Raw genomic sequence first — 23,735 nt, 5'->3', positions numbered from 1 at the left:
GCTCAGATCACTCCAAACGCATCATCATGATGATGTGGCCGGTGACACTTTGCTTCTTGAAAGTACAATATCTTGAAAACATGACTGTTGACATGCAAAACATTTTGGGACTGTATCAATAGTGGACTAATGTAAGAAACAAATACCAAAATATAGTTTTTGACCTCTCCCTCTCTGCCCGCAGGTGAGAACCCTTACAAGTTGGATGCGAGGGTGATCACCCGGAGGGCCAAGCTGCTCCACAAGTACCTGAAGGATGAGCAGAAGGAGCTGCAGGCTCTCTACGCTCTGCAGGCCCTCATGGTGGAGATGGAGCAACCTGCCAGTGAGTGAGATGCACAATGACTTCAGTCACTCTCCTCTCTGTTTCCCTATGTGTCAAGTCTCTTTGGCAGTTTTTTACATGTTGAAGACTCTGATTTTGTCCTGTGTTTGTCTCCCAATTTTAGCCTTTTTTCTTCCTTTTTTTCCCATAGGGGTTATTTGACCAAGGGGTGTGGTTGACCAATTTGTCTCCTAGATTAGTTATTTTTGTGTACATTGTGTATTGAAATACTGTCTCCCTCCCCTTCCATTGTGTTGACATCCTGTCTCCCTCCCCTTCCATTGTGTTGACATCCTGTCTTCCTCCCCTTCCGTTGTGTTGACATCCTCTCTCCCTTCCCTTACATTGTGTTGACATCCTCTCTCCCTCCCCTTCCGTTGTGTTGACATCCTCTCTCCCTCCCCTTACATTGTGTTGACATCCTGTCTTCCTCCCCTTCCGTTGTGTTGACATCCTCTCTCCCTTCCGTTGTGTTGACATCCTCTCTCCCTCCCCTTCCGTTGTGTTGACATCCTCTCTCCCTCCCCTTCCATTGTGTTGACATCCTGTCTTCCTCCCCTTCCGTTGTGTTGACATCCTCTCTCCCTCCCCTTACATTGTGTTGACATCCTCTCTCCCTTCCGTTGTTGACATCCTCTCTCCCTCCCCTTCCGTTGTGTTGACATCCTCTCTCCCTTCCGTTGTGTTGACATCCTCTCTCCCTTCCGTTGTGTTGACATCCTCTCTCCCTCCCCTTACATTGTGTTGACATCCTGTCTCCCTCCCCTTACATTGTGTTGACATCCTCTCTCCCTCCCCTTACATTGTGTTGACATCCTGTCTTCCTCCTTTCTTGTAGACCTGCTGCGGATGTTCTTTGACACGCTGTACGACGAGGACGTGATCAAAGAGGAGGCCTTCTACAAGTGGGAGTCCAGCAAGGACCCCACTGAGATGCAGGGCAAGGGTGTGGCCCTGAAGTCCGTCACCGCCTTCTTCACCTGGCTCCGTGAGGCAGAGGACGAGGAGTCTGACAACAGCTAGGACCTGCTCACCAGCGCCCCCTGGACACTGGGAGAACCTGGAGGAGAAACGAGAACATGCTGTCTGATGATTCAGGAACATGGGGCTGTTAGAATCAACAAAATCCTTCTGCATAAAAAGGAAAAAAATCAGCTAGGAGATTCTACTACGGATTGAAAATGCAATCATTTTTTGTTTTATTTTCATTTTTGTTTATTTTGCGCTGCTGAATGTCTTTGAACTAAATTGAGAAACTAATTGCGAGAGAATGATAAGCGTAACAACAAGCTGTAGGGGTGGCTGTTTACTTCAGTGTTTTGAGGTTTTATTCCTTGTTTTAAAGGCGTCACGTTGCCGTAGCAACACTATTCATGATGTTTAGCAAAACAACAAAGAAAGTCCACAACAGACAGCGAACTAATAAAGGCTGCTCATATATATATTTTTGATTACATCATATATCCTGTTGAATGAGACATGATGGCCATCATGTCGTATGTACGATTCTACATGACTCTGTCAGTGATTTAGCTCTTTATTTTTGAGTAGGATGATTGGCATGTTTTTTTTTTTTTTTATATAAAAGAAAATCTATGTAAAGAAAAGTGGACAAGCTGGAGCTCATTTTCTTTGAACATTTCAGTTGGGAGTCTTTGAGACTCCTGTGGACTTCCTGTCTATGGACTATGGAAGTCCTGGGATTGGTGGAGAGGGACTGGGGAGCGATGGAGAATGACCTTTTGCTGCTGGGGGTCACAATGCTTCCTTATGGCCATGCTCGCCAACCCTAATTTGTCCTGTGTTACTTTACTCCTACACTTAAAACTGGGGCTGGAAAGGGAGAACGGTCTTGAAACTATGTGAATTTTTAAAAAAAAGAATCATAATTCAAACTTGAAAGGTGTGTGTGTGTGTGTATATATAGAAATCAACTTTAAAAAAGCAATTTCAAAAAGAGAAAAAAAGAACGTTCACAGTACGTTATCCTTAGGCCTTTCTGCTTCCGTTTAGTGGAAATGCATTTCAGGAGACTTCTGTAATATATGACCTTTCTTTCAAAAATAAAAATGCTAATGTTATGCCATGAATATTTTTTTCTGAAGCAAAGTGGCAGTTCTCTGTATTTATATTTTTCTCTCCTCAGCTAGCAGGTGCTTGTAATTATCCACCTGAAGTCATTGATTACAATTTAATTGAATCTTTTGTAAATACTTTTTTGCTTTACTTTGAAGTATTTAATTAAGAAAATGAATGCCTCTTTTCATATCTGAAACTGGAAAAGATAATAAAGAACATTGCAAATAAGAAAACATTTTATTTTATTTTTATCAAGAGAGGGGAGGACTGACATCCTACATGTAGTTTCACAGTAATGTCAGATTTCAAACTTTCGTCCCCCCTGTTGTCCTACAAAAAGAAACAAAGCCTTTACTGTACGTTTTTGTTTTTTGTCCTGTGGAATGAGGAAGCTGACTGCATTGTGTAAGTCTCACCCAATCAGAACACGGGTATGCGGCTCTGCCGCTGAGAAATTGCATTTGTTTGTTTTCATTGTCTCCACTTCTAAAGTTCTCCCATCTGCAGAGTTGTGTGTTCTGACTTCTCTTTTGTGCAGAAGTTCCATCTGTGTAGATCGAGGGTGGAAGAGGTGACTAGACCTTAATCCTACACAACAGATTTGTAAAGTCTGACCAATGTTACAGGTCAGTCATGATAGTAGAGATGTTTCAGGCCCCCTGTACTCAACCTATTCACCTTTTGTGTGTGCTCTGAGCACTCCTCATCCTAGTCCTCACTACTTATATGGGTGTAACACACTATATTTGATCTCCATTTTATCACAATTCGGGCTCCTTTTCAGTTCTGTTTGTGAGGAGTACCTGGTTAATGGGATGGGGCTGTAGTTTTGGATATATTGGTAGGTAGAGGTTTTGAGATTTAGGTTTACTGAACACAATCATTAAAACAAAGTTAAGATTCAAGCATTCTCATATCATAGTTAGTAATGGGTCTGTCTGATGACCGCGGTGGAAAAGGTGGCGGTCACAGACCAACAAGTTCCTGGGAGGGCTGAGTGCCAAGGCTGTCTGTGAACAGTGTAACGCCACCAAGGGCAACAAGGTCACCTCCATACTGCGCTGGGTCAAAGATGCAGGTACTGTCCAACCACTACACACTACACACATCCCGCCATGACTGTCCTAAGTAACAAACTCACTCAAACTACAACCTCCAACTTTGAGCATATCTTGGATCTAACTACGAGCAAGATTGATAGAGCTAAAGTTCTACACGCTGTGCTTCTGTCAGTCTCTCTCCTTTCCCTACTCTCATCCCTCTATCCCCCTGTCTGACCTGTCAGTACTCCCCTCTCAGGTCTCTTATCCCTTCCTGTCTGATCTTATGTCCAGTACTCCCCTCTCAGGTCTCTCATCCCTCTATCCCTTCCTGTCTGACCTTATGTCCAGTACTCCCCTCTCAGGTCTCTCATCCCTCTATCCCCCCCTGTCTGACCTTATGTCCAGTACTCTCCTCCTCTCATCCCTCTATCCCCCCCTGTCTGATCTTATGTCCAGTACTCTCCTCCTCTCAGGTCTCTTATCCCCCCTGTCTGACCTTATGTCCAGTACTCTCCTCCTCTCATCCCTCTATCCCCCCCTGTCTGACCTTATGTCCAGTACTCTCCTCCTCTCATCCCTCTATCCCCCCCTGTCTGATCTTATGTCCAGTACTCTCCTCCTCTCAGGTCTCTTATCCCCCCTGTCTGACCTTATGTCCAGTACTCTCCTCCTCTCAGGTAAATCTGTACTGACTTGGCCTACCAGATGGTCCATAACATCCCTGACATAGAGGCTTACACTGCAGCAGCACCTTTTCATCCTCCTACAACGCACTCAAAAAACTCTTCCTCTCCACTTAATTTTTTGCCTTTTAATTTGATGATCAAAAGGCCTCCTCATGAAATAGTTGAATGTTGTATTCTGTGATAAACAGAAATCCTTCCTCTACCTTGTCTGTCCCCTTGATAGAAAATGTTCTGAATGGTAATGAAGGGGGAAATCCTCCCTGGCCGCTCTATATTTAATCCTGTTCATTCTGTTAACCCTTTGACCACTCCAGATAGTTGACAGCAGAGTTGGCAGCTCTTAGAGCCAGATTCCCTAGAAAACATTCAATCTCACACACTTCAATACACTACCTATAATGATGACATTCAACCTTACGCCCTCTTCAATGCACGACTTATGCAGACAACATTCAACCTCGTGCCCTCTTCAATACACTACTTATAATGAAGACATTCAACCTCGTGCCCTCTTCAATACACTACTTATAATGAAGACATTCAACCTCGTGCCCTCTTCAATACACTACTTATAATGAAGACATTCAACCTCGTGCCCTCTTCAATACACTACTTATGAAGACAACGTTCAACCTCATGCCTTCTTCAATACTCTACCTATAATGAAGACAACAGAGGTCTCTTTCATGTATGTACTCACTGTAATTTTACACCGCTGTAACCTTATCCCGGTGAACATTTTGTATTTTACCTCTGTTATTGGCTTATCTCGCCTGACTGTTACAGGAACCATTCTCTCCCCTGCTGACATGTTGATCCTTCAGTTACTGTCATGGTCTTATCTTTAGCCTCCTTTTATCCTTCACAATCAACAGGTTCCTCCCAGTTTTCAAAGACGGCTAACCAACAGATAAGCTAAAGAGGCCTAATAGGGCAGTACAGTATATGAGGCACTGGGGAAGACTCTCTGTGTCCCAAATGGCATCCTATTCCCTAGGCCAGGGTTTCCCAAACTGTCCTGTGGTCCCCCCCTGGGTGCACGTTTTGGTTTTTACCCTAGCACTACACAGCTGATTCAGGTTTGTTCATTGCTTTCATAATCACTAGAGGGAGCCATCTCACCATCTATGTGACTGCACATTATTGGAGATGTGAGTGCATAACACCTCTGCCTGTGTATTGCAGGGCTGTCTGCTCCCAAGGACATGAGTTTTGAGCTGTACAGGGACCCCAGCATGGAGCTGTCTATTCCAGGCATGGGGGAGGCAGCATCCTCAACAGAAAACCCATCCAGGCATTCTTCATACTGGTGAAGGGAAGCACCAGCTAGTCAGTCACCCAATCAGTCAGTCAACCAACCAGCTAGTCAGTCACTCAATCAGTCAGTTAACCAACCAATGATTCAGTCACTCAATCAGTCAGTCAACCAACCAATGATTCAGTCACTCAGTCAGTCAGTCAACCAACCAATGATTCAGTCACCCAATCAGTCAGTCAACCAACCAATGATTCAGTCACCCAATCAGTCAGTCAACCAACCAATGATTCAGTCACCCAATCAGTCAGTCAACCAACCAATGATTCAGTCACTCAATCATTCAATCAGTGGCAGTGTATTCCAAGGACCGGTTGGCACACCTCCTCACAGGCACTAAAGATAACACCTACATTGCCCACGTGATGGCACATGCCTCCTGCCTGGGCCCGCATGCCACTCGCTGTAAATCCCCCCCGCAGTAACACAGCGCCAACACACCCTGCCCTCACCCTCACCACCACGCTCACCACCGCTGTTATCACTACTCACACTACTCAGTGTTTGATGCTGTTGCTGTCTGCGTGTACGTTCATAAATGCGTGTGCGTGATTTGAGTGTTAAGACGTGTCATGTTGAAAGTCTGTGTAGTGAGAGTGTGTGGGAGTATATGTAAAAAATCAAGTTGTCGTAATTATATGCATACATGATTAACTGTTGTGTGTGTTCGCAGCTTTCCCCCAGAGGGGAGCCCTTCATCCATGCAGTCCATTGGACTCTATTACGTAAGTCATCATGAGTCCTTTATCCCCCAGTCTACTGTGTTATTAATGATCTACTCATTTATTATCCCATTTATGATTTGTGTGTGTGTTTGTTCCCGATTGTATTAGCAGATCCGAGGTCAGTGTTTATAGTGTGTTTAGTGGATGCTCTGTTCCCACACATTCCCTGTTAGTGTGCCTTTGATCAACTGCTACAGTCTGTTCATCAATAAAGTGATTCATAAAAGCAATCTAATAATGCCTGAGTAGGTGTTTTAATCTGTGGGAGATCAGGTGTTTTATGCACCTGTATTTTCAAATAGGTGTAGAGAGTGTAATGTGCTTGACTTCAGTCTTTCTAGTGGAAAGGCCATGAAATCACAGAGAAAATGTGGTGTGTGTGTCTCATTTAGTCTTAATTACTTGTGTCTGCTTGTGAGAACACACTGGTGTTGGTTGTCAGTCACCACAGGTGTTGGTTCTCGGTCTCTACATTTGATATATTTTCGTTCGGTGGGTCTATTGCTGAAGGTGCCAACCACGGTTTGGACAGAATCCGTGGGGAGATCCCAAAGATACTAAATGGTGTGTGGCCTATGGTCACTATCAGTCAGTTTTATGACCTGCCATTACAAATTATTGCGGCTGGGGAGGGCTGGAAAATATTCCTCTGTTTCTCTGAGGGGTGATCAGAGAGAAGAACTGTCCTCTCTTTAGACATCGTCATGGAAACTCTGAAACTGTCCATCGTGGCCCTGTGTCTGCTGGAGGTTTTGGGTTCAACCACCGCCAAAGGTAAGAGACCCACCTGACACACCTTTACTGTGGATGGTCACCTGACCTGACTTAGCTCTTCTCCTTCTCTTCTCATCAACTTACTTCTAGACAACCACTGTTACTTTCTTCTGTGTTGTGTTTGTCATTATATTCACTATTTTCATTGGTTTCTACTTTCCTTCTTCTCTCCTCTCAAACCTTCTCTCTCTCCTTTCACAAACATATCTCCTCACTCCATCCTCATACTCTCTCTCTCACTTGATCTCGTTCTTCTCCTACTCTTCCCTCTGCTTGATCTCCTCTCTCGTCTTAAACTTCTAAACTCTTAATGCCCTCTCTCTCTTCTCTCACTCCTCTGTTCATCCTCCTCTCTCACTTTGCTACACAAGTTCTCCTGAATCTGCCAAAACAACAAAGTAGGAAACAACTACTATATGCAGTCCTGATTGAAACCCATTACATTATGTAACTGAAGCCCTGTCTGTAGCCTCCTATCTATAGTATGTTACTGTAGCCTCCTATCTACAGTATGTTACTGTAGCCTCCTATCTACAGTATGTTACTGTAGCCTCCTATCTACAGTATGTTACTGTAGCCTCCTATCTATAGTATGTTACTGTAGCCTCCTATCTATAGTATATTACTGTAGCCTCCTATCTACAGTATGTTACTGTAGCCCCTATCTACAGTATGTTTCTGTAGCCTCCTATCTACACTATGTTACTGTAGCCTCCTATCTATAGTATATTACTGTAGCCTCCTATCTACAGTATGTTACTGTAGCCTCCTATCTATAGTATGTTACTGTAGCCTCCTATCTACAGTATGTTACTGTAGCCTCCTATGTATAGTATATTACTGTAGCCTCCTATACACAATATGTTACTGTAGCCTCCTATCTACAGTATGTTACTGTAGCCTCCTATCTACAGTATGTTACTGTAGCCTCCTATCTATAGTATGTTACTGTAGCCTCCTATCTACAGTATGTTTCTGTAGCCTCCTATCTACACTATGTTACTGTAGCCTCCTATCTATAGTATATTACTGTAGCCTCCTATCTACAGTATGTTACTGTAGCCTCCTATCTATAGTATGTTACTGTAGCCTCCTATCTACAGTATGTTACTGTAGCCTCCTATGTATAGTATATTACTGTAGCCTCCTATACACAATATGTTACTGTAGCCTCCTATCTACAGTATGTTACTGTAGCCTCCTATCTACAGTATGTTACTGTAGCCTCCTATCTATAGTATGTTACTGTAGCCTCCTATCTACAGTATGTTACTGTAGCCTCCTATGTATAGTATATTACTGTAGCCTCCTATACACAATATGTTACTGTAGCCTCCTATCTACAGTATGTTACTGTAGCCTCCTATCTACAGTATGTTACTGTAGCCTCCTATCTACAGTATGTTTAGTTGGAGGAGATAAAAGGCCAGGCTAGTGAAGTATGATAGTCTACACTATATGGCTCCTGGAGCCTGACCAAAGACCAGTCCATAGGGTGTTCATCTCTATCCCCTCTGATCTCTCTCTTCACACACTCTCTCAAAGTCCGCTCAAAGTAGATTATATAAAATATTACAGAAGTGAAAACATTTGTATTTGTACATTGCTGAAATGTTTGAAAAGTGTTGAGAGCTAGAGGAGTTCAGATAAGTGTGTTTTTGATAAGTGTGTTTTTGATAAGTGTGTTTTAGATAAGTATGTTTTAGATAAGTGTGTGTCCCTGCCCCAGTTGAGGAGGAGAACCCAGAGTTCTGGAGGGTCCAGGGTGCCAAGGCTTTGCAGGCGGCGCTGAACAGGAAATTGAACACCAATGTGGCCAAAAACATCATGCTCTTCCTGGGTGACGGTGAGTGACCAATCACCGTCCAAACCTCACATCAGTGGTGTAAGCGATGTAAATATGAACATTACAAAAATGTATTAAACGTACACAAATCGTACATAACAAATATATTGAGTAAAACTCATTCGAAGCCTCCTTTTCCAGCCTATTCTAATTCACCAGTTACAGTGCAGTTCAACCCCAGAGTATTTCTCTGTGCCATTCTCCCCAAGGTATGGGCATTACCACCATCACAGCAGCTCGAATCCTCAAGGGCCAGATGCACAACCAGTCTGGAGAGGAGACAGTGATGACCATGGACACTTTCCCCCATGCGGGCCTCCTCAAGGTACACACACACACACACACAGAGGAAGAGATTGCGTCTGTTGTGTATTGATGTGTATAATGATGTACACTACCGTTCAAAAGTTTTGGGTCACTTAGAAATGTCCTTGTTTTTGAAAGAAAAGCTATTTTTCTGTCCATTAAAATAACATCAAATTGATCAGAAATACAGTGTAGACATTGTTAATGTTGTAAATGGCTATTGTAGCTGGAAACGGCTGATTTTTAATGGAATATCTACATAGGCGTACAGAGGCCCATTATCAGCAACCATCAGTCCTGTGTTCCAATGGCACGTTGTGTTTGCTAATCCAAGTTTATCATTTTAAAAGGCTAATTGATCATTAGAAAACCATTTTGCAATTATGGTTAGGTCACGATGTGATTTGGGTGTCCATTCTAGGTTTTCTATTTCTTTGTTGGCCGGGTGTGGTTCCCAATCAGAGGCAGCTGTCGATCGTTGTCTCTGATTGGGGATCATACTTAGGCAGCCTTTTTCCCACCTTAGTTTGTGGGATCTTGTTTCTGGTTAGTAGCTGTGTAGCCTGCAGAACTTTACGTTTGTTTGTATTTTGTTGTTTGATCTGTGTTCAGCTAATAAATTATAATGTTCGCCTACCACGCTGCACCTTGGTCCGAGCCGTCAATCAACGAGCGTGACAGAAGATCCCACCACAAACGGACCAAGCAGCGTGGCCAGGAGGAGCAGACATGCTGGGGCACACGGGGTGGTTGGCGAAGCAGCAGGAGGCCCTGAAAGGGCTGACTGTGGAGGAGGAGGAGGCCGCTATGATAGAGGCCCTCCAAGACCTGCAGCTCAGCACTCTGAGAGAGGAGACCACCACCTTACGGGGGCTGATAGCTAAGAGGGAGCAGGAGATCTCCCTTCAGAGGGAGGCGCTGCAGGAGGCCCACAGGGATAAGGAGTCAGTGGATGCACTGAGAGAGGAGCTGGCCAGGCAACAGGAGGAGCTGAGAGAGGTGTTAACCCTCCAGCAGCAGAGAGCTCAGTCCTTAGAGCAGAGGTTGGCGGAGCCAGGTTTCAGACCAGAGCCAACTCCCTGCACTCGCGTTAAGGAGCGTGGGACCGTTCAGGCACCCTGTTATGCGGTGATACGCACTGTGTCTCCAGTGCGCATTCACAACCCGGTGCGCTTGGTGCCCGCGCCCCGCACTTGCCGGGCTAAAGTGAGCGTCCAGCCAGGACGGGTTGTGCCTGCTCCTCGCACCAAACCAGTGGTGCGTGTCCCCAGCCCGGTACGGCCCGTGCCTGCTCCTCGCACCAGACCAGTGGTGCGTGTCTCCAGTCTGGTACGGCCCGTGCCTGCTCCTCGCACCAAACCAGTGGTGCGTGTCCCCAGTCCGGTACGGCCCGTTCCAGCGCCACGCACCCGACATCCAGCGAGGGTCCTCTGCTCCAGTCCGGTGCCAGATTAGTCCGCTCCACCGGTGCCTAGTCCAGCTCCGGTCAGCTGCTCCAGTCCGGTGCCAGAATAGTCCGCTCCACCGGGGTCCAGTTCAGCTCCGGTCAGCGGCTCCACTCCAGTGCCAGAGTAGTCCGCTCCACCGGTGCCAAGTCCAGCTCCGGTTAGCTGCTCCACTCCAGTGCGGGAGCAGTCCGCTCCACCAGTGTCTAGTCCAGCTCCGGTTATCTGCTCTTCCCCCATGCCGTAGCCATCCGCTCCACCGAGGTCTGAGCCGGAGCCAGATGTCAACCCCTCTCCAGGGTCGGGGTCTCCCACACTAGGGTCCAGACAGGGCTTGGTGTATCGCGAGAGGACTGCCGGGCCGGAACCAGATGTCGGCCCCTCTCCGGGGTCGAGGGCTCCCACACCAGGGTCCAGACAGGGCTTGGTGCATCACGGGAGGACTGCTGGGCCGGGACCAGACATCAGCCCCTCTCCAGGGTCGAGGGCTCCCACACCAGGGTTCGGACAGGGTTTGGTGCATTGTGGGAGGACTGAGAGGGGAAGCATCGCGCCGGGGTCCAGAACGGACCGGGTGTGCAACGGGGAGGCAGGAAGGGAGACGAGGTTAATACCTATGTCGCACCCGGAGCCGCCACCGAGGCTAGATGCCCACCCGGACCCTCCCCTAATGAGTCAGGTTGTTGCGGCCGGAGTCCGCACCTTTGGGGGGGGGGGGGGTACTGTCACGCCCAAATCACCGGTGTGATTTTGGTGTCCATTCTAGGTTTTCTATTTCTTTGTTGGCCGGGTGTGGTTCCCAATCAGAGGCAGCTGTCGATCGTTGTCTCTGATTGAGGATCATACTTAGGCAGCCTTTTTCCCACCTTAGTATGTGGGATCTTGTTTCTGGTTAGTAGCTGTGTAGCCTGCAGAACTTTACGTTCGTTTGTATTTTGTTGTTTGATCTGTATTCAGTTAATAAATTATAATGTTCGCCTACCACGCTGCACCTTGGTCCGAGTCGTCAATCAACGAGCGTGACAAGTATCTGGAGCATCAGCAATTGTGGGTTCGATTACAGAATCAAAATGGCCAGAAACAAATAACTTTCTTCTAAAACTCGTCAATCTGTTCTTGTTCTGAGAAATGAAGGCTATTCCATGCGAGAAATTGCCAAGAAACTGAAGATCTCGTACAACGCTGTGTACAACTCTCTTCACACCAGTCTCAACGTCAACAGTGAAGAGGCGACTCCAGGATGCTGACCTTCTAGGCAGAGTTGCGAAGAAAAAGCCAGACTGGCCAATAAAAATAAAAGATTAAGATGGGCAGTCTGAGATATGGCTTTTTCTTTGCAACTCTGCCTAGAAGGTCAGCATCCCGGAGTCGCCTCTTCACTGTTGACGTTGAGACTGGTGTTTTGCTGGTACTATTTAATGAAGCTGCCAGTTGAGGACCTGTGAGGCGTCTGTTTCTCAAACTAGACATTCTAATGTATTTGTCCTCTTGCTCAGTTGTGCACCAGGGCCTCCCACTCCTCTTTCTATTCTGGTTAGAGCCAGTTTGCGCTGTTCTGTGACGGGAGTAGTACCCAGAGTTGTACGAGATCTTCAGTTTCTTGGCAATTTCTCGCATAGAATAGCCTTCATTTCTCAGAACAAGAATAGACTGACGAGTTTCAGAAGAAAGTTATTTGTTTCTGGCCATTTTGAGCCTGTAATCGAACCCACAATTGCTGATGTTCCAGATACTCAACTAGTCTCAAGAAGGCCAGTTTTATTGCTTCTTTAATCAGCACAACAGTTTTCAGCTGTGCTAACATAATTGCAGAAGGGTTTTCTAATGTTCAATTAGCCTTTTTAAAATTATAAACTTGGATTAGCAAACACAACGTGCCATTGGAACACAGGACTGATGGTTGCTGATAATGGGCCTCTGTACGCCTATGTAGATATTCCATTAAAAATCAGCCGTTTCCAGCTACAATAGCCATTTACAACATTAACAATGTCTACACTGTATTTCTGATCAATTTGAAGTTATTTTAATGGACAAAATAATACATTTTCTTTTGAAAACAAGGACATTTCTAAGTGACCCCAAACTTTTGAACGGTAGTGTATGTATGAGGTGCAAGCTCATGCGTACATATGTGTCCTGTGTACTTATGCATTGATTTTTGATGTCCTGATGCAGGTGTGTAGTTTATTAATGTGTATTCCTTTCTATCCCTTAATGTCTGCATGTACTGTCTGTCTGCAGACGTACAGTGTTGACTTCCAGATCCCTGACAGTTCATCCACAGCCACAGCCTACCTCTGTGGTGTTAAGACCAACCTGAACACGGTCGGGGTGAACGCTGCTGCACGCAACGGAATCTGCAAGACCCAGAAGGGCAACGAGGTCACCTCCATTCTCAAGTGGGCCAAAGATGCTGGTAGGAACCATATCTCTGTCCAACTTCCCACATCACTAGGGCCCCGAGTTTGTCCTGATCCAGTTGACTTACCAGGAAAACCTTACAGCCGATAACTAGGGTCCAGAGTTTGTCCTGATCCAGTTGACTTATTAGGAAAACCTTACAGCCGATAACTAGGGTCCAGAGTTTGTCCTGGACAGGTTATATAATCAGGTGGGTGTTAGATACCGATACAAAGCACAAATAAACATGAGAGATAACAGTTGGCTAGATGTTCAGTTGTGTCGATCAGCACCCTCGATAGCTGGAGTCTGGGCCCTCTGGCTTCTCTGGTGATCAGGTGTTGTGGTCTGGTGTAATACTGTGCTGCTGATGGAGGCAGGTGAATGTTACCTTGACTGTTATCATGTGCCCTTATCACCAACCATAAATATATCATAACTCCACAGCCCTGACCCCTACAAAGAAAACTGATATCCTTTCAGAGAGAGAGCGAGAGAGAACTCAAAAGCAACCGTGTGTTTGATAGAGAGAGCAATATAGAAAGCGCTTCCAGCAGCAGTAAAACTGATGAATTGCTTGCTATGCGCATAGTAACTGTAAATATTCTAATTTCAATGCCGTATAATGTGATAGCTGACACACAAACACAGCCACATGGCTATATCACACATTAAATATACAGTTAGTATTCAAACCAAGGTAGAGTATTTTGATAGTCAACAAAGTTTGACGGAAAACTTTCTCCCTGACCCTCTCCCTCCCTCCTTCCTTCCTGATTTCCTCCTCTCCCACCTTTCTTCTTTCCTTACCTCTCACTCTTCCTCCTTCCCACCCTCATTCCCTCCTAGGTAAATCCGTTGGCATCGTCACGACAACGCGGGTCCAGCATGCCACTCCTGCCGCAACCTATGCCCACAGTGCCAGCAGGAAGTGGTACAGCGATGCAGACGTGCCCGCCTCCGCCAAGAAAGAAGGATGCACAGACATCGCCTCTCAGCTCCTCAACAACACTGACATTGATGTGAGCAGTCAGAACCCCTCTATTGACCCAGATAGTTATTGTTATTCATGTCCTCTAAGTTTCTCTATTGACCCAGAGAGTTATCGTTATTCATGGGCTCTCAGCTCCTTTATTGACCCAGAGAGTTATTGTTATTCATGCCCTCTCAGCTCCTCAACAACACTGACATTGATGTGAGCAGTCAGAACCCCTCTATTGACCCAGAGAGTTATCGTTATTCATTAGATCTCAGCTCCTCTATTGACCCAGAGAGTTATTATTATTCATGGGCTCTCAGCTCCTCTATTGACCCAGATAGTTATTGTTATTCATGGGCTCTCAGCTCCTCTATTGACCCAGAGAGTTATTGTTATTCATGGGCTCTCAGCTCCTCTATTGACCCAGAGAGTTATTGTTATTCATGGGCTCTCAGCTCCTCTATTGACCCAGAGAGTTATTGTTATTCATGGGCTCTCAGCTCCTCTATTGACCCAGAGAGTTATTGTTATTCATGGTCTCAATGGGTCAACAGAGGAGCTGTGAGTCCATGAATAACAATAACTCTCTGGGTCAATAGAGGAGCTGAGAGACCATGAATAACAATAACTCTAAGCTCCTCTATTGACCCAAAGAGTTATTGTTATTCATGGCCTCTCAGCTTCTCCATTGACCCAGAGAGTTATAGTTATCTGGTTGGGAGCAAGCTGATCGCCTCACAGTTGTTATTGTTATTAAATATCAACCCTGACCACGAACATGAATGATGTGTCCGTCTCCAGGTGATCATCGGCGGGGGGAGGAAGTACATGACCCCTAAGGGCACCTGGGACCCAGAGTACCCCCGAGACATGGCCTCCAGTGGCAAGAGACAGGACGGACGCCACCTCATCTCTGAGTGGCAGAAGATGAAAGTCGGAAAGGTAGAGAGAGAAAAAAACAGTGGAACAATAAATTGACACACAACATTGGTTAATTCAGGCACAAATTTGCCCAAAGACGTGTATTCAGACTGCCCCTCTCTCTCTCCTTCTCTGTCTGTATGTCTGCCTGCCTGCCTGCCTGTCTGTCTGTCTGTCTGTCTGCCTGCTTGCCTGTGTGTGTGACAGGTGGCTCGTTACGTGTGGAACAGGACTGACTTTGACGCTGTGGACCCTGACACCACTGACTACCTTATGGGTAAAAGATTGTAGTATTCGGTCAATTCTTCTGTGTATTCTGGAAAGTTGGGTATTTGAAGGTCACAACAAACATTACTGCTGATGTTTCCTGTATATCAATAGACACTGGGGTGTCCTTGGTTGTTTCACTTTCTTACACTTTGCAATAGAGTACCTGATCCTGCCTTATCTATTCTTACATCACTTAGCCTACATACAGTGGGGAGAACAAGTATTTGATACACTGCCGATTTTGCAGGTTTTCCTACCTACAAAGCATGTAGAGGTCTGTAATTTTTATCATAGGTACACTTCAACTGTGAGAGACGGAATCTAAAACAAAAATCCAAAAAATCACATTGTATGATTTTTAAGTAATTAATTTGCATTTTATTGCATGACATAAGTATTTGATCACCAACCAACCAGTAAGAATTCCGGCTCTCACAGACCTGTTAGTTTTTCTTTAAGAAGCCCTCCTGTTCTCCACTCATTACCTGTATTAACTGCACCTGTTTGAACTCGTTACCTGTATAAAAGACACCTGTCCACACACTCAATCAAACAGACTCCAACCTCTCCACAATGGCCAAGACCAGAGAGCCGTGTTAAGGACATCAGGGATAAAATTGTAGACCTGCACAAGGCTGGGATGGGCTACAGGACAATAGGCAAGCAGCTTGGTGAGAAGGCAACAACTGTTGGCGCAATTATTAGAAAATGGAAGAAGTTCAAGATGACGGTCAATCACCCTCGGTCTGGGGCTCCATGCAAGATTTCACCTTGTGGGGCATCAAAGATCATGAGGAAGGTGAGGGATCAGCCCAGAACTACACGGCAGGACCTGGTCAATGACCTGAAGAGAGCTGGGACCACAGTCTCAAAGAAAACCATTAGTAACACACTACGCCGTCATGGATTAAAATCCTGCAGCGCACGCAAGGTCCCCCTGCTCAAGCCAGCGCATGTCCAGGCCCATCTGAAGTTTGCCAATGCCCATCTGGATGATCCAGAGGAGAAATGGGAGAAGGTCATGTGGTCTGATGAGACAAAAATAGAGCTTTTTGGTCTAAACTCCACTCGCCGTGTTTGGAGGAAGAAGAAGGATGAGTACAACCCCAAGAACACCATCCCAACCGTGAAGCATGGAGGTGGAAACATCATTCTTTGGGGATGCTTTTCTGCAAAGGGGACAGGACGACTGCACCGTATTGATGGGAGGATGGATGGGGCCATGTATCGCGAGATCTTGGCCAACAACCTCCTTCCCTCAGTAAGAGCATTGAAGATGGGTCGTGGCTGGGTCTTCCAGCATGACAACGACCCGAAACACACAGCCAGGGCAACTAAGGAGTGGCTCCGTAAGAAGCATCTCAAGGTCCTGGAGTGGCCTAGCCAGTCTCCAGACCTGAACCCAATAGAAAATCTTTGGAGGGAGCTGAAAGTCCGTATCGCCCAGCGACAGCCCCGAAACCTGAAGGATCTGGAGAAGGTCTGTATGGAGGAGTGGGCCAAAATCCCTGCTGCAGTGTGTGCAAACCTGGTCAAGACCTACAGGAAACGTATGATCTCTGTAATTGCAAACAAAGGTTTCTGTACCAAATATTAAGTTCTGCTTTTCTGATGTATCAAATACTTATGTCATGCAATAAAATGCTAATTAATTACTTAAAAATCATACAATGTGATTTTCTGGATTTAGATTCTGTCTCTCACAGTTGAAGTGTACCTATGATAAAAATTACAGACCTCTACATGCTTTGTAAGTAGGAAAACCTGCAAAATCGGCAGTGTATCAAATACTTGTTCTCCCCACTGTATATGTACAGTGGGGAAAAAAAGTATTTAGTCAGCCAACAATTGTGCAAGTTCTCCCACTTAAAAAGATGAGAGAGGCCTGTAATTTTCATCATAGGTACACGTCAACTATGACAGACAAATTGAGAAAAAAAATCCAGAAAATCACATTGTAGGATTTTTTATGAATTTATTTGCAAATTATGGTGGAAAATAAGTATTTGGTCACCTACAAACAAGCAAGATTTCTGGCGGTCACAGACCTGTAACTTCTTCTTTAAGAGGCTCCTCTGTCCTCCACTCGTTACCTGTATTAATGGCACCTGTTTGAACTTGTTATCAGTATAAAAGACACCTGTCCACAACCTCAAACAGTCACACTCCAAACTCCACTATGGCCAAGACCAAAGAGCTGTCAAAGGACACCAGAAACAAAATTGTAGACCTGCACGAGCCTGGGAAGACTGAATCTGCAATAGGTAAGCAGCTTGGTTTGAAGAAATCAACTGTGGGAGCAATTATTAGAAAATGGAAGACATAAAAGACCACTGATAATCTCCCTCGATCTGGGGCTCCACGCAAGATCTCACCCCGTGGGGTCAAAATGATCACAAGAACGGTGAGCAAAAATCCCAGAACCACACGGGGGGACCTAGTGAATGACCTGCAGAGAGCTGGGACCAAAGTAACAAAGCCTACCATCAGTAACACACTACGCCGCCAGGGACTCAAATCCTGCAGTGCAAGACGTGTCCCCCTGCTTAAGCCAGTACATGTCCAGGCCCGTCTGAAGTTTGCAAGAGTGCATTTGGATGATCCAGAAGAGGATTGGGAGAATGTCATATGGTCAGATGAAACCAAAATAGAACTTTTTGGTAAAAACTCAACTCGTCGTGTTTGGAGGACAAAGAATGCTGAGTTGCATCCAAAGAACACCATACCTACTGTGAAGCATGAGGGTGGAAACATCATGCTTTGGGGCTGTTTTTCTGCAAAGGGACCAGGACGACTGATCCGTGTAAAGGAAAGAATGAATGGGGCCATGTATCGTGAGATTTTGAGTGAAAACCTCCTTCCATCAGCAAGGGCATTGGAGATGAAACGTGGCTGGGTCTTTCAGCATGACAATGATCCCAAACACACCGCCCGGGCAACGAAGGAGTGGCTTCGTAAGAAGCATTTCAAGGTCCTGGAGTGGCCTAGCCAGTCTCCAGATCTCAACCCCATAGAAAATCTTTGGAGGGAGTTGAAAGTCTGTGTTGCCCAGCGACAGCCCCAAAACATCACTGCTCTAGAGGAGATCTGCATGCAGGAATGGGCCAAAATACCAGCAACAGTGTGTGAAAACCTTGTGAAGACTTACAGAAAACGTTTGACCTGTGTCATTGCCAACAAAGGGTATATAACAAAGTATTGAGAAACTTTTGTTATTGACCAAATACTTATTTTCCACCATAATTTGCAAATAAATTCATAAAAAATCCTACAATGTGATTTTCTGGATTTTTTTCCCTCATTTTGTCTGTCATAGTTGACGTGTACCTATGATGAAAATTACAGGCCTCTCTCATCTTTTTAAGTGGGAGAACTTGCACAATTGGTGGCTGACTAAATACTTTTTTTCCCCACTGTATTGTGAACATTGACTAAGCTGATACTGACCCATTTTATCACACATAACATTTTTACCGGCTGAAGCGTATTGATTACGCTCTACAACTTTTTTATTTTCTTACCTTACCTGATCAACCCTGTTCCCTGCAGCCCTGTTTGAGCCTGGTGACCTGCGCTTCGACGTGGAGAGAGACCCCACCATGGACCCGTCCATCGCTGAGACCACAGAAAAGGCCATCCGCATCCTCAGCAAAAACCCCAAGGGATTCTTCCTCCTGGTTGAAGGTGAGCAAAGGGTTAACCAAGCTGTCAGTCAAAGAATCCATCCATTAACCAAATCCCAACGGGTTTCTCCTTAAAATAGGTGCACGGTTGTTTGTTAAAATATAATCAATCTATTGATCGAATAATCACACCACTTGCTTATATAATTGAACACCAAGATGCATTGGTTTCAATGTGTGTGTACCCGTATTTTTGAATCTTGAGTCAATATAGAGGTTAGTTAGTTGCTGTTCTGATGCTATGTGTGCCTCTCAGCAAGACGGTTAGGGACTGCAGTGCACTACATGTATCTGCAGACTGTAGTAGGATCTGCATGTACCTGCATGTGTTTGCCACAGTGTGAGGACGTCACGAATTCAGCCGAAGCTGCCCCTCCTCCTTGCTCGAGCAGGTTTCGGCGTTCGTCGTCACCGGCTTTCTAGCCACTACCGCTCCATTTATCATCACTCCACTTGTCTTGTCAATCACACACACCTGGGACTCATTCCCTCATTAGCCTGTGTATAAGTGTTCCCTCTGCCCCCTTGTCCTTTGTGAGTGATTGTTTGTTGTGAGAGTGGGTAGCTCGGTTGAGCTACTCTTTACTTGTATGCAGCCAAGGTTGATTTTCCCTTGTGCTAGTTTTGTTCTGTCGCTATATGCGCTACAGTATTGTACACTGAATAAACTTTTGATTTCAGTGTTTTACCTCCTGCGCCTGACTCTGTCATTCACACCTCATCACAGAGGAGGGGGAACATTATGTTGTGATGCGACATATTTCTGTTCCACAGCGGTGGCTCTTGGACCCAGGCCCTCATCCATCCTACCTTTAATCTGAGGCACCACCCTGGGACCTGATTGTGCTGTTGAGCGTCTTGCATCTACAACAATGGGTTTTAAATAACACATAGCAGCAGGCTTTAAATAGAGCTGGGCATATGGTGCACTGTACCCTCTCCTCCTGCTCCCTGGGGACCCAACATATTAGCCCAACTCCTCTCCACTTTCTGACTGCACTGATGAGAGGAGAGCAGGAGCTAGGTTGGTTTTAATTGGCTTAATAAGTTACACGTGTAGTAGTGTCATTTCAACTTTATTTCAACATTATTCCAATGTTATTAGTGTTGTTTTTATTTGAATACCAGGAGCCAGTGTGTCACGACTTCCGCCGAGGCTGCCTCCCCTCCTTGTTCGGGCAGGTTTTGGCGTTCGACGTCACCGGCTTACTAGCTACTGCCGATCCATTTATCATCACTCCATTTGTCTTGTCTTATCAATCACACACACCTGGTCCTTATCCCTCATTAGTCATTGTATAAGTGTTCCCTCTGCTTCCTTGTCTGTGTGGGTGATTGTTTGTAGTGAGCTGTGTGTAGCTCGGTTGAGCTACACTTACCTTGTTGTTGCCAGGGTAGAATTTTCCCCTGTGCCTATGTATTATTGGATTCTACCTTTTCAGTGTATTTGCCAGGGATGAGCGTTTCCCCTGTGCCTGTTTCGTTGATTGCTATTTGAGCGCATTTGTGTGTCAACAAATGAATATACGCTGTATTCGGTGATTACCCACCTGCGCCTGACTCCTTTCATCACACAGTGGCTCCTTGTCCCTTACACACAGACCTAGGGTCAGCTTACCTTCCCCCAATCTTAACCTTAAATCATTAGAGATGACACCAAAATACTGATCTTAGATCAGTGTTTATGGGTAACTTCATCCTTCTCTTTCTCTCTCTGTGTGTCAGGTGGGCGTATCGACCAGGGCCACCATGCCAGCAGAGCCTCCATGGCGTTGCACGAGACGGTTGCCTTTGACAACGCTGTCGCCAAGGGCCTGGAGCTGACCAATGAGGAGGAGACTCTCACCCTGGTGACAGCTGACCACTCCCACGCCTTTACCTTCAACGGATACCCCTTCAGAGGGCAAAGCATTCTGGGTAAGCAATGACCTCACAGAAACAACTTTCTGCATGGATTATGGTTGATGGTTTTCCCCATAGAGTTAGAGTTGGTTATTTTAGTCCTCATTCTGATTATAGGGCTTTTGCACTTCAGTGTTTTTATAATTAAAGGAATGTTTGGACAACAGTTTTTGGTGGTTCCATGATTAGAAGTTTGGGTCAGGTCATGCTAAATTCATGAAATTACCAATAGTTTAATTGGTTTAGTAATGCTCTTATGTAGTGAAGCAGTAGGCATTTCTCCTCCCTTTACATACACACACACACCCCTCCTCTGTGGACAGGACGTCCTAATTCTGCCACCTCTCCCCCCACCTTTCTGCTCTGCACCTTCCTTCCCCAAGGTGTCACACCTCACAGCTGTGATGACATCAGAGGTGGTGGTGGTGTGCTCCACTAGACTGCCTCAGCCTCCATCTGGGAGACGCCACTGGCACTTTGACATTTCCTCTCCCCTGCAATTACAGAGGAAAACAAACAGCTTAGATCGTTCCCTCCCCTTTCCACCTCTCCCTCCCTCTATCACTTCCTCTGAGACTCCCCAGCGTTCAGGCCTCCCTCCCTCCCTCCCTCTCCTCTCCTCCCTCCCTCCGCCTCTCCCTCTCTCTCTCTGTGGCTCCCCATTGTTCAGCCCTCTCTCTCGCTCTCTCTCTGTCTCTGTCTCTCTCTCTGTCTGTGTCTGTGTGTGTGTGTGTGGCTCCCCAGTGGTCCAGCCTCCCAGGTCTTGGTGATTAATGCAGTAGTGAAACACTGAGCAGTTCATCAGTAGGGGCTGGAAAGTCTAACATCTAATCTGTCTGGAGACAACCTGCTCGACCCCTAACTCCCTCGGGACACACTCCTCTCTCACTGTGTGTGTAAGACCTTTAAATTGTGATTAATCCCGCTGTGTGTCTCCCACCTCTCACAGGGAAATCTCCTCTGTATGGGAAGGATATGCTGCCTTACACAACCCTGATGTACGGAAACGGCCCTGGATACAAAGTCGTAGACAACAAGCGTCCTGACATCCGTAAAGTGGACACAAGTAAGAAACCAAAACTATCTTCTGTTCTTGTATAGCTTTCCTCTCTGTACTCTCCTCCCTTCTCCTTTGACCTTCTTGATAAATATCACTCCTGCAGAATGTTTATCTCTCCAGTCAATATTCACATATGTATTCACCATTTACATATTTATTCACCTTGGTCAGAATCGAAGGACTACGTGCAGCTGTCTGCGGTGCCCCTGGACACTGAGACCCATGGTGGGGAGGATGTGGCGGTGCTGGCCCGCGGCCCCATGGCCCACCTCTTCCATGGGGTCCAGGAGCAGAGTTACCTTGCCCACGCCATGGCCTACGCTGGCTGTGTGGGACGGGACCTCAGGCACTGTGAAGGTAGACCTCAACACACCAACACCAAGAGGATCCTTGTCACTACTACTGATGATGATAGGAACAGTGCACCATCCCAGGTATCCTCCATCTCTCTGGTCACTGCCCTACTGGCTGCCCTGCTGCACTGAGAGACTGGTGGAGAAGAGGGAGGGAGGGAGAGAAAGCGAGAATGAAAGAGATCCATCTGTTTTGCTACTCCTCTTAAACAAAGAAATGTGCTCTGCACCAAAATGATTTTGTCAAATTATGTAAATTTGAGGAATACTCTAATTTGTATATGTTTATATTTAAATAAATTATATATTTGCTGCTAATGAAAAGTATATGGACTAGAAGATGAGCATTCTGCCAACTTTGTCTTCATTTCAGCTCTGAGTCAATAATAACACATTGGTTAGTCAGAGAAAAGTGCTGTAGGCCTATTTAGTGGTGTGAGGAAACCATAGAAGGATTAGGATTGGGGAATGACTAGTTCCCTCCTGGCGGCCAAAGCCGTTTGATCTCCTATTCTAATTTCTACGTCGCTAATTGAGGGTCGAGGGCGGCAAGTGTTTGATGACATTACTACAGCAGGTCATTAATAATGCACAATATTTTAAGATCCCATATTTCTGTCCCATAATGACAGATTGTTGTAATTATTGTGTACAGCTGTTGCAGAGTTGAGCTATTACGAGTGACATGACCCTCTAATTTTTAAAGCATCAGGTCATCGTTCCCTTTCTAGACACCCTTCCAACTACTGTCATTGTATTTATGTGTAATTGTATAATCCACCATCCGCGTAGGCTACTTGTCGAGCAAATAAGAGGACCACAATGGAAATAAGTCTGTAGACTACTTATGTGTTTTGTGTAGCCTACTGTGTATTGTGAAATAACGTTCATTCATTCACCACGCCGTCCTTTCCTATTGTAATGATCCAACTGCTATCTCAGACAAGCCTATTACAATAGTCAGTTGGATCCTTGAGCTATTCATTGATTTGCAATATAGCCTAAGCAAATCTGTCTCGTGCGTCTGGCTTCAAACCGCATCACCCCTCTGCACCGCGCAACATGCCTTCTCTCGACTCAGGTGCTGTTACACAATACGGCCTTTTGGTGCCGCTACAATACAAAGAAAACAGCTCTGCGGCATGTTGTGTGTGATAACTTCAGGTTGCTGCAAATGTGATATGTTGCGAAATCGAGACAGATTGCGCAACGGTGGGTGAAAGGTATTGGACAGGTAGGACAATAGCTTTCAAAGGAGGGTGAAAAAGGTATAGAGGAAAAAACAACAACAACGAGCTCCTACACTCTAAAAATTAGGGGTTCAACAAGGGTTCTTCTGTCCTCAAAGTTCCTTGAAGAACCTTAGGGTTTTTGGCACTGAAATATGGCCACAAAAGGTTATTCCAAGAACCCCATAGGAGGTTGGGTTAATCAAGGAACCTCTTTAGTTCTTGCAGGAACCAAACTGCCCATCTGAAATATTTTGATTTGATAAGACAGCAGGTGCAGGCACTTAACTGACAAATGGAAAGATCTAAATTTAAGGTAAGGTTTCTCATCATCTAAAATGATATTGTTTTATGATGATACCATCGATCTTTTCATATTTGTGCGAATGGC

General features: G+C 45.6%; 2 protein-coding genes across 2 annotated transcripts in view; both read left to right on the top strand.

The window, feature by feature from the left end:
• Window positions 1-2,406, top strand: part of LOC311102162 (eukaryotic translation initiation factor 4 gamma 1-like) — a 53,673-nt gene extending 51,267 nt beyond the window's left edge. The window contains exons 32-33 of the mRNA XM_084143403.1: window positions 185-325; window positions 1,164-2,406. Of these exons, the coding sequence (XP_083999529.1) occupies window positions 185-325; window positions 1,164-1,348 (326 nt within the window). The 3' untranslated portion in view covers window positions 1,349-2,406. The remainder of the gene's footprint in view (window positions 1-184; window positions 326-1,163) is intronic.
• A 4,471-nt stretch (window positions 2,407-6,877) lies between these two features.
• On the top strand, window positions 6,878-22,247 carry LOC311101364 (alkaline phosphatase-like; the record flags this gene model as incomplete). The annotated part of the gene is made up of 11 exons (XM_084142499.1): window positions 6,878-6,947; window positions 8,677-8,793; window positions 9,003-9,118; window positions 12,789-12,963; window positions 13,797-13,969; window positions 14,728-14,868; window positions 15,055-15,124; window positions 18,667-18,801; window positions 20,526-20,717; window positions 21,652-21,768; window positions 21,934-22,247. The coding sequence occupies 11 exons, from the start codon at window positions 6,878-6,880 to the stop codon at window positions 22,245-22,247; spliced, it is 1,620 nt and encodes a 539-aa protein (XP_083998625.1).
• Window positions 22,248-23,735: the final 1,488 nt, after the last annotated feature.

The sequence above is a fragment of the Coregonus lavaretus genome (genome assembly GCF_964263955.1).
Source record: "Coregonus lavaretus genome assembly, chromosome: 26".
Lineage (NCBI taxonomy): Eukaryota > Metazoa > Chordata > Actinopteri > Salmoniformes > Salmonidae > Coregonus > Coregonus lavaretus.
This window is presented reverse-complemented; position numbering and strand designations above follow the sequence as displayed.